Source organism: Myzus persicae, unplaced genomic scaffold, assembly GCF_001856785.1.
Source record: "Myzus persicae strain clone G006 unplaced genomic scaffold, MPER_G0061.0, whole genome shotgun sequence".
Classification (NCBI taxonomy): domain Eukaryota; kingdom Metazoa; phylum Arthropoda; class Insecta; order Hemiptera; family Aphididae; genus Myzus; species Myzus persicae.
In genome coordinates, this window is record NW_019104444.1 from 46,034 (window position 1) to 64,282 (window position 18,249).

General features: G+C 32.9%; 2 protein-coding genes across 2 annotated transcripts in view; both read left to right on the forward strand.

Annotated features, from left to right (window-relative positions):
* The window catches only part of LOC111042187 (CCR4-NOT transcription complex subunit 6-like), a 56,043-nt gene extending 38,416 nt beyond the window's left edge, over positions 1-17,627 (forward strand). Inside the window, exons 6-13 of the mRNA XM_022326713.1 lie at positions 5,478-5,546; positions 5,644-5,801; positions 6,925-7,079; positions 8,901-9,052; positions 16,751-16,969; positions 17,059-17,233; positions 17,296-17,435; positions 17,515-17,627. Of these exons, the coding sequence (XP_022182405.1) occupies positions 5,478-5,546; positions 5,644-5,801; positions 6,925-7,079; positions 8,901-9,052; positions 16,751-16,969; positions 17,059-17,233; positions 17,296-17,435; positions 17,515-17,597 (1,151 nt within the window). The 3' untranslated portion in view covers positions 17,598-17,627. The remainder of the gene's footprint in view (positions 1-5,477; positions 5,547-5,643; positions 5,802-6,924; positions 7,080-8,900; positions 9,053-16,750; positions 16,970-17,058; positions 17,234-17,295; positions 17,436-17,514) is intronic.
* Positions 15,034-16,004, forward strand: LOC111042189 (protein YIPF5). Its single transcript, XM_022326715.1, has one exon. The coding sequence runs from the start codon at positions 15,220-15,222 to the stop codon at positions 15,919-15,921; it is 702 nt and encodes a 233-aa protein (XP_022182407.1). The 5' UTR covers positions 15,034-15,219; the 3' UTR covers positions 15,922-16,004.
* Positions 17,628-18,249: the final 622 nt, after the last annotated feature.

The window sequence follows — 18,249 nt, forward strand, 5'->3', positions numbered from 1 at the left end:
CCCCCCACCCACGAATTAACAGCGGTGACATTTTATATAAACGTTCATTATAAAAACACATCGGGCATCGGCAGCTGTATATATATAGCTAAAATAATGTACACGTCGTGGCAGGTAGCATGTGTTGCTGCAGCGGTATAGGTAATATGAAAATACGTGATTTCTATTATATATAGAATGTTAATACATATAATATGTATTTATATCATTCGTTTTCTTCGCGGCTAAATTTCGTCGATACAATCTATAATATACTATGTATCATTGTGTGTACCTATCGCGTCTTGAATGAAACGAACTAGAAATTGAAAATAATCGTCAACGTTTTCGTGTTTACGAAACTATTGTAAATTACACAAATGGAAAACGCAGCTGCGAGAGAGAGAAGTTATTAAATTTCTACGTAATAGTTTTTAATTTAGACAAATATAAAATAATGATAAACTGTTTTTCTATTATTGTTTTCTTTATAGTTTCTATACATTAATCGCTATCATGTATTATTTATTTAAATACAATAATTGCCGTCCTTAACCTATACAACTGGGGTAAATAAAAATTATAGGCAAGAAGGGTTTGCTAATTGCTAGATGTGTATCGTAGGTACCATAGTATGTTATGTTTCTGCATACCATTATTGGCTTCAAGTCGATTCTGTCGAGAGTGGACTTTTATAATAGTGAAGTTATAGTATCTGTGTTATATTATCGTAATTATATGAATCGTTTTGACTGCCTGACTTAAGCTAATATCTATTGTTTATAACTTATAATTTGTTATCAAACCATCAATATATTCATATGCCCATGTACGTAATATTTTTAAAATGTATTTGGTGCAAACAAATTAAATAGAAATCTTAAAATGTAATGTTGGGAAATTATTTTTAAAAAACGTGATTTATCTGAATATTGCTTATTTTATTAATGCTTTCACTGCAAGTCATGTCAAAATGTGTAAATCAGTTTCTAAACTATTTAGAAGGGTAAGGGCTAAGAAAAAAAAATTATTTAAAAAATTTAGCCGCAGTAAGTATGTTTTCAATTGACTATATAGAGATCGGGAGGGCAAAATTATAATTTTATTCGTCTCACTTTCTATATCGAGCGAACCAATTTCTCATATCCCACGCATTTATTCTGGTGTATCGTACACAATTCGATTGCAGTATATTTTACTCTCTATTTCTTGATTTATAATGTATTTACTGTTTTTTTATTATAATATGTTAAATCGTTGCACAGGATGTAATAAAATGAGCATGCACTATACGATTGTCTATAAGGGCATCCATGATTCTGTACATTGAATGTAGATATATGTGTATTTTTATTTTATATTTTATTTTCGCTTCATTTAATAATATGTATAATTACAATAATTATAAATATATTTAGGTATGGGGTATATACTAAACAAAATTTAACTTCGTTAATCAATTATATCGAATCGCAATATAATATGTAACGCGCGCGGGTACGATGGGATTTACGGATTATGATAATAATTATATAATATTCCATAATTTAGTTCGCTATTAATAAAAGACACAGAAGACATAATTATTCGAGTTTTAAAATATTAACGGTAAAACATATATGAATTTTTTATATTATGTGGTTGGCCCAGCTGCTTTATATATCATATATAAATATAGGTATACATATTATTATAATGCGACCGAACCTATGCCAATATGTCTGGAGTCTTCGTTGTATGGGTTATTTTATACGTATAATTTCCATATTTATACGAGCCAATGATGTTTTACAACTATGCTATATACATATATATACGCCTACCTCTCCATTTTTTTTAAATGGTTGTGTCGGGTGCACAGGTTTTGACGCGCTCACTCGCGGACTCGCCAAAATCTAGTCTTTTAACCTTGTCCCGTTACCTGTGGGTACAACGTACGAATTTCGGCTATTCGCCCTTATATATTAAAAAATACTGCGGGCGATTCCGAATGCCTTGAGCAATGCGAATAAAATATTTTTATCACTGCTGTCTGGTGATGTATATCCGGAATGTCTGGAGTACATCCTAATTCTCAACAACGACATTTGAAAGCACGACTTTTTCAATTGTTTATGACGTTGCCTCTGTATTTTATTTCGCCACCTATTTGATTATCACATCAAAAACGTCTATATAGTTGCCATATTTACTAATGGGTACACGACGGTTTGGGTTTGTAATTTATTATAATCGTATGTGCTCGTTTAGAAATTGTCGCGTGGTGTCATTACCTACAACGTTATCGTCTTGATTATAATAATATATAGTAAAAAGTTTAACGACTGACCTGAATTTTAGCATTACATTACCGTCGACAATCCACCGCGTATACGATTAAGACAATATAAATCGTATTAATTATCGACATATTATTATACGAATATCATATGAATGACGTATTATACAAGACATAGTTGTCGTCGTCATCGGATCTACGTGTCCGCGGCACGTTACTACGTGGCCACCCCGTGTCGCGATTTGTCCGTTACGAAATAACAAAATAATTGATTGACGTGATAAAACAGCGGACAACAAAAAACAAAAAATAGTAGAAATGGGTTTATTGGTCATCGGGTTCAACAACTTTACGGGTTAGTCCGGGCTTAAGTCGCCGTGAAAACGCGCGTGCGATTTTTCACGGGCCGTCTTCGTCGCGATGATGATGTGGTGTCCCCTTTGCCGCTCCGGGCGTGCATCGAAAAACGGTTGTTCGGGCGACTCATCGTGTGGTTTTGATGGATTAGAACACGCGCTCGCGTAACGGACAGTTTTTGTCGGATCTGACACGGGAGAACAAAACAACAGAAATATACAAAACAAAACAAACAATATAGAGACTAGTAAAATAATAATAATGATACGCAATGACTGTTCGGTGTAAGTAGTCGTATACAGGGTGATCCTTTTAAAGGTCATTTTCTCCAAAACTTTTGAAGCCAATGAAAAACAACATTATTGAAAAAAACTATATTTCTTAATATCTGTATATAGGTACGTATGATGTCTTTAATTTTTTGCTTTTTTGAATGACAGCCTCATTGTAATGTCATATTCTCGATTCCGAAGCAGAATATTTTTCTGAGAATTTCAGTACATCGATATCATAATCGGATTTCAAACAAATAGTTAATTAAAGTGTATGTAGGTAGATAAAGGAAGTAGTGAATATTGATGTACCAAAATTCTTGGAAATTTATTATTCTGTTTCGTAGTATGAAATTAATAACGCGTATGCTGTCTCATTCAAAAAATTAAAAACTTTAAAATGATATTAACGGTAAAAATATTAAAAAAATATATTTGTCTAATTTTTCATAAATTATAATTTTTCTTCTAAAATGTTGTATTGTATAATGATGACCTCAATCGTGTAAAATGAAATACTTCCAACGACGCTGAACCTTTTTGAGAAAACGAGCGTTTACCTTTAACAGAATCACCTTGTATATGCGGCCATAAATACTGGTAGCCGATATACGCAGATCGTGTGCGTGATATTACGCGCTTTATTGTTTTTGCGCGTCACGTCTCCGCATTATTATATTGTAATATATTTATTATGTGTCGAAATCTGGCTCGGAGGACCGTCGACCGCTTGTCAGCTCGCGTTTGACGCCGTATTATAGTATAATAATAATTATTATTATTGTTATTATTACACTGTAAGCGGAGCATAATATTATTATCTTTGCACGGCATTATGTGTAGGTACTGTACAACGCACACAGGAACATGGCGCGATTGTTTGTATTTTTTTAGAAACATTTTTTTTTCGTCATAAAGTCATAACCATAAGTACGCAGTGACGAGAAGACACAATGGATTTAGCGGGTGCTCGCTCACGATCTCTCTCTCGACTTGTTGTGTATATATAGTGCTTAAAAACGATAATTAATATATTTATCAGTGCGGACAGTATCGTTTTAATTGTTCTCGATTTTTTTTTTTTTTTGCTTTTCACTGTTCGTCCCACAATCTCTATTCCTAACCCGAAATTGAAACTTTGCACGCAATATTTCGACTTCCAGCATACGCAGTACGAACATTGGTTGTAAATAAAATATAATACAATTTTATAATCAATGATATGCGTTATACGTACATAATATTGCGTATAATATGACCATCGACCCAGTGCGACGTTTACGTTTAACTATTTAGTTTCTCGCAGTAGCCGTTCAAAGCGAACCGAAGTAATAACGCAAAACGGGGCATTTGTTTTTATATGTATTTTATTTTATAGTAAATTAATGTTTAATGTATATTATGCGACTTCACTTTACTCGTCTGCATATACGCATATATTTATTACGTATGTATAAATAGTAAATTACTATCCGACGAGAGAACCTAGTCGCGTGTTAGTATTTTGAAGGGGAGGCGAGGGACGACCTGCTTGCGCGCGTTTACAAATTAATTTATTGGCCGATCGACGACGACGACGGTCGAGCGCGTGCTTCTATTATATATATATGTACATATGTGCGACCGTATATATAGAGAAAAATTAACGAGATTGCATGTGATCGGCATACGTAATGCTCAATGAATATATTATTATTATTATTATTATTATTATTATTATTAAACTCGATTTCCAATCCGATTCGACGAGACTAAATTAATATATTGTATACATGCATGTGTACATAATGTACGAGAGCAGGAATCAAAGACGATTTTGTCTGCAATCGAATATATATATATTACTTGCCCGTACAGACGACAACAACGACGCACTATGTGTGATGTGCGCAGTGTCTCTCTCATTCTATAATATGACTTTATATGTATACCTACACACTCGCACGTGTGACATAAGGCGTTTGTGCTTATACTCACATGTGCTACCATTGAATTATGATGACGTGTGTATTAAAGTATATAGTGTGTGCCTGACGTCTGTAGTTTAGATTTAGACAAGCTAATATCGACAAATGATAATATTAAATATTTCTATAACCCGAGTGCAATGTGTGTAGGTATATTACGATTTACGATAAATACCCAAAGTCTATGAATGGAGTTTTTGTCTCGCCGAGTACAATGTGCTCGATTGTGTGTTTGTGCATTGCGATCGAATTAATTTAGACTTCAGACCTAATAATATATTATTATTATCATCATCGCCGAAACGGTTTTTTACGATTACTTTTTTTTTCGTTCCGTATAGGCGGTGGTGTGAGACTTTCACGCGGCTGCGGCTGAGGGTATAGCGCGCTCGAACTCCGGGAATAAGTCCTTTGACACGATTAATAATCGGATGAAAAAAAGAAATCATATCACTTACTTATTAGTTACTATTACTTATTAGTTTTATATTATACACACAGTTGTTTGTTGTATATTTTTATTTACGGCTGTCGTTAAACACTACCTACGAGTGATATTAATATATTATTAATTAGAAACCTATTTAAGTATTTATTTAATTTAATTTTGTTGTTTTTTTGCAGTGAGAGTACCTGTGCCTCCGGGAAGACCATGGATACCTCTGTCTAGACCAAACAAGAATATTCCTTCCTGTGAGTCGTCGTATTGTGTTATAATAATAAATTATAATTTATTTATGATTATTACTCGTTTTATAACCTATATTGTTAATCTTTATCGACTTCACAGGTCCAGTTACAGTGATGTGTTATAACGTTTTATGCGAAAAATATGCTACTACTCAGATGTACGGGTACTGTCCATCTTGGGCCCTTTCCTGGGATTATAGGAAAAAAGTCATTTTAGGCGAAATTCGGCATTATACTGCCGACATTATCACTTTACAGGTACGTGCTTAGGCTAATGGTGTTAAATTATTTTCTTAGATTATATAATTCTTTCTGTACACTGTACACACATTATATCATACATGACGCAGATATTGCACAGATATTATAAGACACGATGGTTATTTTTTTGTATAATGTAATCTATTTCTATACGAATACTGTATAGTATTAATTAAGATTAATAATTACATGGAATTTAGTAATTTGTATTCAAAAATTGTTTTCGACTTATTGACACAGCTACAGTGACAACTAATATACTTTTATTTTTCTAATTTATCATCTATATACCCACCTACAATACTTTCATAAGAATTTAAAAAAATGTAGGTACCAAAATTGTTAATTTTAAAATTTGTATTGAGTACTAAGGCCCTCACATAAATTACATTTTACAACAGTTTATTGGATTTCCTGATTTTCGGGGAATAGATTGAATTATATAACTTTTGATTTCCAAATATGTGTAGATAGTGATTTAAAATTTTAGTCGTTTTTCATAAAAAAAAATAATACCTTATTACAAAGATAAAATTATATATATAAAGATTAGATAATGTATATTCAATTTTTATTTTTAAATTAATTGAAAAATTATTTTGAAAAGAATAAATATATAATTTATGAAAACCTCTATTTTCTCCGTATACTTTAAGTTTTAGGTTTATCCAAATCGTTAAAAATATTTTAAGTTTTGCTCAATGCAATTGTATAAGTCTTAGCTGGCGGAGTACTAATTTTATCGTTTTTGCAATTTAATTTCGTATGCATATCACACGCACATGTTAACTTAGACTATATAGTACCTACGCTGTATTATAGTTTTAGTGTTGCATAGATTATAAATACTTGTATTTTATAATCGCGATAGTAGCTGATATTTATGCTGTTTGTATAGGCACCTATATAAATAAAAATGCGATAAATTGTATTCAATCCCGTTTGATTAACATTGTATGTATGCGTGTCCACAATAAATCATTACCTAGTAATTGCAGTAATTGTTAATTAATCATTTATTTGTTTTTTGCCAACGCAGTACTTATATACGCCCCAATAGACATAATATACTTTGATGACTTCTAAACATATAAATAATGCGTTTTATTTGAATTTTCAGGAGGTCGAAACGGATCAATTTTACAATTTCTTTTTGCCGGAGCTTAAGAAGGACGGCTACGACGGCGTATTCTCCCCCAAGTCAAGAGCCAAGACTATGTCCGAAAACGATCGTAAACGAGTAGATGGATGTGCAATATTCTTCCGAGCGATCAAGTTAGTACCTATATCATTATTATTCACTGCTGTGTACAATATATATACATATATTATATGTTTTATGTTCTGGTTGTGGTCATGACTTGTGTCAAAGCCTTGGGGTAATCGGCTCCATTTATAATTATAAGCGGTTTTTGACACACATGCATCTGGTTTGATAACTTATACCAATTAAATACGTGTTTGTTGTATATACCTACATATCTCCTTCGGATTTCCAATATTGGAAACGAATCCGAGACCACTTTTGATCGACATACAATCGCACTTGGACGGAATATTTCGGGTGGTCGGTGTTTTGGTCAATTTGTTTCCTTCGAACTACATGAACTAATTTCATATTTTGCTATGGATAGGTAAACATTCATATTTTGACTGAACACAACTTTGAATCAGTGTCGAACCCCACTGTATAAGTTATTACTATTGTTTAACATAATACAGTATATTGGGCGATTATTTTAACAGTTAATATAGTAAACACTCATTAGGTATCTTAAAAAGTATAAAAAACCTATATTATATTTTTTACACTTTTTGTTAAAACTACAGCATTTTCCAAGTATTTGTATATTTATATTCTTTGAAACTTTGTGTGCTTAAAAATGTGCATATATTCTAATATATTTTTTGCATACAAATCTGGGCTTTATTTGTAATTAATTCGCTATAGGTATGCTTGTTTGAAATTCGATTTTATGTTAGGTATAAAGTTCTCAGAAATATGTATTCTACTTCGGAATGTTATGAAATAAAATGTATGCTGCATTCATTAAAGTAAAATATTTAAAAAAATATAACCGTGGAAGTATAACAATATTTTCATAAACTTATATGCTTTCCAATATAGGTAATAATGAGTGTTAGCTATTAAAAATAATCGCTTTATCATGTGTTGGTATGATCACCCTGTGTATGTGTGTAAATTATTCATAAAAATGATTCGGCCGTTAATAATTTTTAAGATCACGTGGTTTTACAGGGTCTTAAAAATCACCTTGTTCTTGCCGTCTTCTACTGCTGGCAGTGGCGTACTTGCAATTTTAGGGGCATTGTTATACAGCTGTACGAAAACGAGTTTTAACTGTTCGATTTGCCACCAACGTGTACAATAATGTGTTGTAACGCTTCTGCAGTTGACTACTAAAGAGGTTGGCGTAGAAATAGTAAAACCGATTGGAACGGTCGCTGTATACCTAATTTAGACATAATGTATTATATAAAACATAAACTTATGCTTAGATATTATTAAACTTATATATATGTATGTGTGTATATATTGTATACTATATTATTTAACCAATTTATAATTCAAAAACAAATATCATTCTGCAACGTTAGACCTTTTTCAAATATGAGCATAATATTAAGTATTTTTTCATATTATGTATCTGGTAATTTTATATATATATAGTTCCTATCTTTTGCGTTATAAACTATAGTTTATACATATTTTATATTCGATTAAACCCCATTTTTGGCAGTTAAAGTAGTTAACTCGTTATTGTGCACAATGTTATATGGCTCAATAAAGGCAATAAATTTAAGTTTTATTCGTATTCAGAAAACAAGTGCCTGTATATAGTTAGATTAAATTACTTATAGACATATAGTCCACGATCTTGTGTACACAATTCGCAGGCTGATGCTATATCTATATGCTATGGTAATAATAATGTCTTGTACCTCAAGTATAGGCACTTACCTATATATTATATTAATTGTTTTTAATCAGTCAATAAATCAAATTATGTTTGTTCTTTGAAATGTGTCTTAAGTGTATATACACTGATTAACCATCCGCGTATTTTTTTCTAGATTTACATTAATCAAAGAACATCTGATAGAATTCAATCAACTGGCGATGGCCAATTCAAGTGGTTCGGACGACATGCTCAACCGAGTGATGCCCAGAGACAACATCGGTCTGGCCGCCTTGTTGAAAACCAACGAAACCGCATGGGAAAACTGTAAGTCGACTGCGCCAGCTGTGGATTTCCTATATGTTCCAATACGTATAAATGTATTATTTATGTACAGCGCGTATATATTAGTCTCGTCTGGCTGCAGAGTGCAGATATTGATACGTATATAAATGTAGATGCACACACACACAAACACACAAACACACACACACACACACACACACACACACACACACACACACACACACACACACACACACACACACACTATACGAGAAGTATAATGCATATGCACCGGTTATATTAAAAGTACGTCCGTTCACGTATACCTACTCTGTGTATTAAAATATGTAGGTACTTGCATATTAATGAACAACGTTTTGATGTACGATTGCAAACGGAATATTCATAATTCTCGCGTTCGTTTCGCGTGCAATGAAGACACGCGTAAAATATAGGCCTCATCGCGGTCGCAATAAACGTTTATCATCGTGTTTCGATTTAACTCGCCGTATTACAAACTCACGCACACACACACGCATATTGGCGTATTATAGGTAAATACATATATATTTTCCACGCTCGTATAATATACTCATTTCAAGGATATAAGAAAAAGATTTCGCGCTACGATAAGTCGATAACGCCCATTATATATATTATATACGTGCGCGTTATTGCCAACACGCACACACACGCACATACCCATGCATTAAATATATATATATATATATAGTAGTGTATATTCTGTACATCATGTATAGATATTTATAATATGCTCGCCCGTTAACTCGAATGTGTTTATTATATATATAATATATAGTTTGGAATAATTATGTAGGATAATACTCGCTTGACGACGATGATCAATAGAATCGTTAACTCGTTTATATATATATATTACTTAGTACTATATACTATGTGCGTATTATATACCTCCCATATAATAATAATAGTAATAATAATAATAATAATATAATAGTATTATGATCGGCGCGGAGACGACGTGTATAATGATAATAATAAGTGAAAGTCAGTAGGGCCCTGGGGTCGTCATTAGCAATTGAATAGGTCAATATATTGCTCCGGACGGACACTGAGCCTGAGTATAGGTAGGACAGGTAGGTATATATTATATTTTATAAGCCACGCGTATTTTGACGTAATTTCCAATAATAAGAGCGTATATTATAATAATATACTTACTACAATGATTTCGGTTTCAATCGCGCACTCCTTTAAAATAATACGTAGAAAATGATGTATTATATTTTTATAATGATCGTTATAATGATATAGTTGTGTATGAACGCAATTTGATTTTAAAAACCCTAATAGGTACGTTATAATCACGGTTATCTACACGTTGTAGATAACCGTGGTTATAATGCATATCCTCATACACATATATATGATATATCACATGTATACACATGCGTATTTATAAAAAAATGCTTTCTTTTCAATGTGCGTATTGTAGTATAGTGCCTTGGGATCGTCTGGTTTTCATCCCGCTGTCGTCACATCTCGAGGCGCGCTACCACACGTTTCGGATGCAATAGATTGTGTTGTACGACACAAAACAAATCAAAAAAATCTACGTCTCTCTATGCTTGTCCAATATAAACTCAAACACTGCACCACAATGCGTTTGTTAAAAATCGAAATTTCCGTTGCCATCAAGAATGCAACTGACCGATCGCTTTTATTACATTGATTTCTTCGAATTGCGTACAATGCACATGCTATCACAAAATACATAGCTATAATACATTATAATCTGTCGTAGGTGTTAATCGGTACACGCGTAAGTAGACCATAATATAGTTGTCTCCGCGGCGTAAGAAATTAATTTTAATTGTTCAGCGTGAAATCGCAATGATGCAGTAGAGATAATGTATTATTATACATAATACGCAATTTAACGAATATATAGAACGTATAATTATTATTATTTATCATATATGTGCCGCGGTGGTCGTCGTCGTACCAACCTATATAGTTTGTATGAACGAAATAATAAAATTGAGAAAACGATTATTTAATTCCACTCTCAAGTATACACACTGCAACGACAAGCGTGTCTCGAGTAAGATTATTTATTGTATTAACAGCCAAGTACATTATATGTTCGAGACAGTGCTGCACGGGCGCTAATTCGTTTAATTATTACCTAATTACGAGTCATACGTTAAAAAAAATTATGTAATCTATTACAATAAGATGGACGTACATAGAAAGGTCTCAGCTATCATTTATTATTTATATCTGTCCATGACTCCTCACCCCTTACAACATAATTGCAGCCAGGGACTGAGTGGAGCCGTGGAGATAAAATATCTGACTGTTTTGGACTGTGGAGTCAACTGGATTACCTAGTTGTTTGGCTGCCGGTATGTTCATTTAGGAGTTAAAGTGTGGGAACTACAATTTTTACACACCTACGCATAAGTTTCAAACCAAAATTTTAGATTCTGAGTGGAGCAATAAATGTATTAATATGGTATGATAACATGTATGTGATACACAGCTGACCGCCATTGCTTGACATGGGTATTATTCCGTTTTATGGAGTTATCATACTCATATATAATAAACATTTTACTGACCGATCAGAAGATGTGCGTAGTCCATCAATACGGAAAAAGTATCTACTACGATACATATTGTTACTTGGTCAGCGTAGCACTGGATTATTATTCTATATATCTTTTCAGGCAATTTTTAATGTTTATGCTAAACGTATGAAACAGTCAACATCAAAAATGGCCCTTGAACAATGCAGACCTTAATATTAACTTTATTAATTACCTTTTTGAATATAAATTTGAGTTGATCCAAAAATCCAGGTAGGCTCTTTGAAAAATCTGGGCCTGCGGTTCCTCCCCCAATTTTATCCCTTCCTTACAGTCACCAGAACTGCATGATTCCAATCCCGTATATTGTCTGTGATATCTCGTGTTACAGAATCGAATTTGACGTTCTGACGATCTCCTCGCGGTTTGCTTTTAATATATAATATATAAATACATATTTTATTTAGGTATAACAGTCGTGCGCCTATACTTTTTCGTTTTTTCGCTAAACTCTTTTTTTTTGGAAATCTTTATCATATTTAACCTGCTGTTCTATAGTGGTCTACAACACATTTACAGCAGCACTTCACTACTAGCTCCCCATCCCTGCTTTCATCCAATGGCCAGAACCAGTGATGTAGAATTTCAGAAATTTAATAAGTTTTCAAGAAATTTCCTAGGAGAAATTGCTGTAAATTAAATTTTATTTTTTTATAAAGCTTACATTTTTACTTAATATGTGTAAAAATTAGAAATATTCTTCGAATTTTTAACAATATATTTCATGAACTTAAAAATATACTACACACGTTTTATTAATTTAAATATTTGGTTTTTATCATAATTAATGTGTCGGAGGTAGTGATAATATTTAATATTTGTGCGCTAGTTTAGGATTCATATTATTGCTATTTTATCACAACAAAATGTATGTAAATAATAACAAATATACACATTTGTTTCCTGGGAATTTTCTTTTTACATCACTAGCCCGTACACATTAAATGCTTGGCTATTATTATGTTAAAATAATATTTTTTTATTTTTCACCCTGCTTGCAGCTGTAGGTGTCTTGCAAACTGGTGTGTAAATTGTTGGTAATATATTATGTATTATAAACACAAACACACACGTGTATGATACGAGAAAAAAAATGGCTTACGCAGTGGGGGCGGTGAAGGGGTTTTCCCCCTACCAACCAACAATTTCTCTGGGGCTTTGGATTATATTTAAGATTTTTATGAATTTGTTAAATGTGTAATATATTTACTTTGATCCCTCCCTTGATCTCTATAAAAATCCTATATGGAATATTTTTAATAAAATAAATTATAACTTACGTATTTTAGTATCATACATTTATAAACACGACGGCCAGTGGTGTGCTCAGCCTTTTTAAAGGGGGGGGGGGGGTTATGAATTTTTGACTACTTTCAGACCACGTTATATATATTTTCATTGCTTTATCATATAGTTTATACGACAAAAATAAGCTTAAGGGGGGAATGATACTCACCGTGTGCATTCCCCTGACGACAACTTATGCAGCCAAATTTCGATTACAATTCTCATATATATCCGACATTAAACATATTGTCCTAATGGATTGAAAACGACGCCACGTAGTAACTGTCGATATCAAAGTAATATCGGCACGTAGATACTAAATAGATATCTGCACTCTATACTATCTTTTTGTAAATATTGACATATTATTTTAATATTATCTAGAAGGTAACTACACCTATTATAAACTACTTATATACTTATTTTAAATGTATAAAATCTCGCCTGCACTCCGACGTTTTAAAACATTCGCAAATTTCGCTATTCCCTCTTAAACTCGACACTGCAGTATGTCTGTATATTAATACCATTATCATTATAATATGGTCATGATGTCGCGACTGGATATCTGGACGTATTCGAATTCGTCGCGCGTGTGAATGCCGAAGCATGTAATATTTTGTTTTTGCGTTTCCCGAACACGCGATGAGGTGTATTATACGCTCGTTATAAATCATAACACTTCGTCGTGTGCGATTAATAATGTTATCGTCGTCGTGTCGGTATACATAATACATAATGTACGTATATTTTATATTATTGGCATGCGTGTTTGGTGGTTTCATTCTGGCTTCGATGTATTTCGGACGGAAAGAGTAAAATGTGTGCCTCGCGTATGTCATATACTATAATAATAAGTGTTTATTTTATGATATAGTAAATTTGTCTCACTCACCAATGCTTCGGTAATCGCTGTGTGCGGTGTAAATAAGCGTATTACAATAATAAAAAATCACCCTCGTGATGTGATCGAGTAAAATGTACTAAATATGATCAAAGATTAGCAGAGCTTCTAATAAGCTCTTCCTACCCCGCAGTAAGGCTTACGCGTATATGCCCTATGTGTATTGTGTGTCATAATATGTATAATATGGTGAGCAGAATTACTTTTTTGGTCCTATAAATTATTATAATGTCCTTAACGATTGTGATAAGTTCATAGCATTATTCCCTTTTTTCAAATATGCTACATTTTAATAATATAATTATTTTTCACTATTTAATTATTCATATATGGTTTGACCTAATACGTTTATGCACCATGCATATTAGTAGTAGAACATTAGGTACCTATTTATTATTTAGTACCATACAATGTTTTTTCACTAGAATATGAATGAACCACTACTATACTTGTATATTATACATTTATACATAATATAAATAACGTATTTACATGATAGAGGAGCTAAGATTTAAAATGTACTTTTTTTTACTAATGGTCACAGTATTATATGTATATTAATATTTTATGTACCATGCGACGTTCGGGGATTAAATCATCTAAATGGCAACACGTATTGACGGATTTCGGTCGATATTTGGAGATAGTTTAACCTGCTAATATTATATTATTCATTTAAATATACCGTGTGCCTCGCAAACGGGTTTTTTTCACGTATATATTTCGCGACAAAAATAGTAGTTTAATAAATTTAAAAAAACGATTGTATTCGTGTCTGATTTCTCCGACACCTGCGGTCGATATCCACCGAATTTGCAGTGGCCGGTCTAAATCCTAAACGTTTAGCAAAAAAAAGATCAAAATCGCGAGTCCGGCCACCTGCGAAACCGTTATTATCTTCATCCCGCACACAGACCGAAAACCGGAAATCCACCTTGCACAATACTTTGTGCCGAAATTGCCGCATCTCGTTTAGTCGTTTCGCGTAGTACCTACCACCTAATCCGATTAACGATAAACCCGTTTAAAGATAATAATATAATAATTAATATTGATAAATATTTCGACACCAAAGCCGGCGGAAGATCAACGAACATCGCAGTCTCCCGTCGATCCGGTTTTGTACGTCACGACGTTTTCGTCGCCGCGCATGGCTACCCTGTTTGTTATCATCGAATACGCACACGTTATCTATTATCGTGTTGTTAATTTGTTATTCGACAATTTTTTGTGTATCCTACGCTACAATCGCCGTTTCTGGATCGCGTATGTGGTATGTCATGTCACCGATTCCGATACATCTTTAGCGGTCCGCTCGCGGAGTGTGTTCGTTTCATCTGTGATCCCCACACCAAAATTATATAAGTCTTTGGCCGAAGATAACCATGAACCCCAATCAATACTACCCGGACAACTCGTACTTCGTGTCCGACGACAATCTCAACTTCCACGCCGGTTCGTATTCCAACTACGATCAGAGTTTTGACAGCTATTCGCAACCAGCCCAGTTGAACCAGCCAGGGGCCTCGTCATGGCAGCCTGCACCTACTACGAACTTTACCGGTGAGGAAGACGAACCTCCTCTACTTGAAGAGCTCGGCATTGACCTCAACAAAATTATCATTCGCCTGATGCACTCGCTGGACCCGACTGGCAAGTGTGGTGTCGTGCTTGGTGATTATGACGTGATTGGACCTATTGCTTTGTACCTGACGTACACATCGTTACTACTGTTGGCCGGTGGCAAGCTAATGTTCAGCTACATATACGGATTGGCCGTGTTAACATCAGTGTGCATGTATGGCTTACTCTGGGCCATGACTGATTCGTCAGAAGTCACATTGACGTCCACGTTTTCTGTTCTGGGATACTCTTTTACACCTGTTGTACTGGTGGCGTTGCTTGCCGTGTTCGTTAACCTCAAGAACATATTTGGCGCCATCATCGTGTTGGCAGCTGTGGTCTGGAGCAGTATGAATGCAGCCAGGGTGTTTGTTGCCATGTTCGGCAACTCCGATCAGAAATATTTAATGGCCTACCCGTGTGCAATCATCTGCGGTTTATACACACTGTTTATTTTGTATTGAAATTATTAATGTTCATTAATTTAAATGTTACTTATAATTATTATACATATTTTTTTCTTTTAATATATTTATATACGATAATATTCAACGTTGTACAATGTTTATTTCTACAATACCAGTTCACTGTGATATCTTACGAATATAGCTTAAGAGTTTTCAAGTTCACATTCATTGAACAAAACATATGTTTCATCATTAATCATCAGGTGAGACATCAGCACTGTGAAAAAAAAACCTACTTCACTGTTAAACATATCTTATTTCCCTATGGATTTTATTTTATAAATAAACACGTATATTTCTTATTCGTAAAACAATTAATACATAGGAGCAAAGTAGATAGTTGTGAAGTAGTGAAGAATTTAGCTGCTTGATTTTAGGTAGGTATTGTCTTTGCTGTCATGTTTAAACATTAAATAGTATGTATAACTGCTGTATAAATTAAAATATGAAATTTAAGTAAAACAATAAAATTCTATTTGACAAATTATTGAATTTTTTATTAAATTTTTATAACATTTTTCAGAAATCTAAAAAAATAATATTATTTTTTACTTGGAATTTAAGATTGTTTCTTGTTGACAACTGATGAGTTACAAGCAGTAATATGAATATAAATGTATAAAATAAATATAACTTAATATAAATGTAGGTGAATACTTGTGAATAAAAAATAGTAAAAAAATGTTTAACCACATTAATTTAGTTTGGTTACCTGCACCTGCCATTTTCTAACAATACTGTAAATGTTTAAAATTAAATTTGCATTATTGTGTAAATATTATAAGCTGGAGTGCATACAATTTACTAAGTATACATTGTTATTTAGCTCTGCCGTCTGAAGTCCAACAGCCCATACTTGTTTGCACCGCACACATACATTGGGATCCTGAATTTTGTGATGTCAAGCTCATACAAATCATGATGTTATCAAATGAACTGAATACTATACTGGAAGATGCTAATCGCAATTACCGTAATGTGAATCACCATCAACCTCCAATACAGCTGTTATTGTGTGGGGATTTCAATTCGTTGCCTGACTCCGGTATACAATTATTTTTACTTGTGTAGTTGTGTGTTTATTATTATTGGATTTAACTTTAATTTGTTTTCATTTGTCCTTTATTTACTTAGGAGTAATTGAATTTTTGTCTGCTGGTAAAGTATCATCAGATCATCAAGACTTTAAAGATCTGCAGTACAAGACACTTCTGCATAAAATTTCTACATGCGATAGACCCAACGAGTTTATGCATTCCTTTAAGTTGTCATCTGCTTACGAAAACATAATGCCATTTACAAATTATACGTGTGTTATATGAAAATGTAGTTTCATTGATCTTTTTTTGATATTTAAAATTTATATTTTAGATTCAACTTTAAAGGCATCATTGATTATATTTTCTACACTAGACAGACAATGACGCCTCTCGGTTTGCTCGGCCCATTAGCTCCTGAATGGTTCAAAGACAATAAAGTACTCGGTTGTCCACATCCTCATATACCATCTGGTAAATATCTTTTGGAACACATCATTCAGTTTCAGTTACTTCAATGGCTGTAATTCATATATGACATTTTAATTTTCAGATCATTTCCCGTTGTTAGTGGAATTCGAGTTATCGCCAAATGCACACCAAAACAATTCTAATGGATTGATTGGTCGAAGGTAGCCTCAACGTCGGTTGAAAACCGTCAAAAAACATTAACCGCCAATATATTAAGCGTACGTACATGCTACGAACACTCACTACACCTTTTGTACCACAATAACAGTAAATAATTTGAATTACTGTACCTATCTTCTTTTAACATATGTCATTGACTTCATATGAAAATAATAATCTGTTAAAAACAAATCCCATGACTACATTTTTTCTTATTTATTTTTTATGAACAAATGATAAACTGAAAAAAGTAATAAGAAGAAAATGTATTGAAACAAAGATTAGTTGTGAATTATTATTTTATTACTTAGCTATTTGTCATCTTAGTTTATTTTATGTACGTAAAATATATCACCCCCTACTCCTAACTTATTTTCAAATTTTTGTGTACAACACCATAGAGAAGTTCTGACAAATATTTGTTGAAAATCTTGTTTTACTTATTAATTACAGTTATTATTATTGTAATGACTCTATTTTTTTTATGTAACAAAATGTTAGGTCACTTATTTTTTACCTAAAATAATTAAATTTGCATTTATTTTAACAATGCTCGAAAAATAAATGTTTTTTTGGCAACATTTTTTCATCAATAATATTTTTTTTGTGTAATATTTTGTGAATTATTCTCATGTTGCTAAAAAGACATTCAACTGAT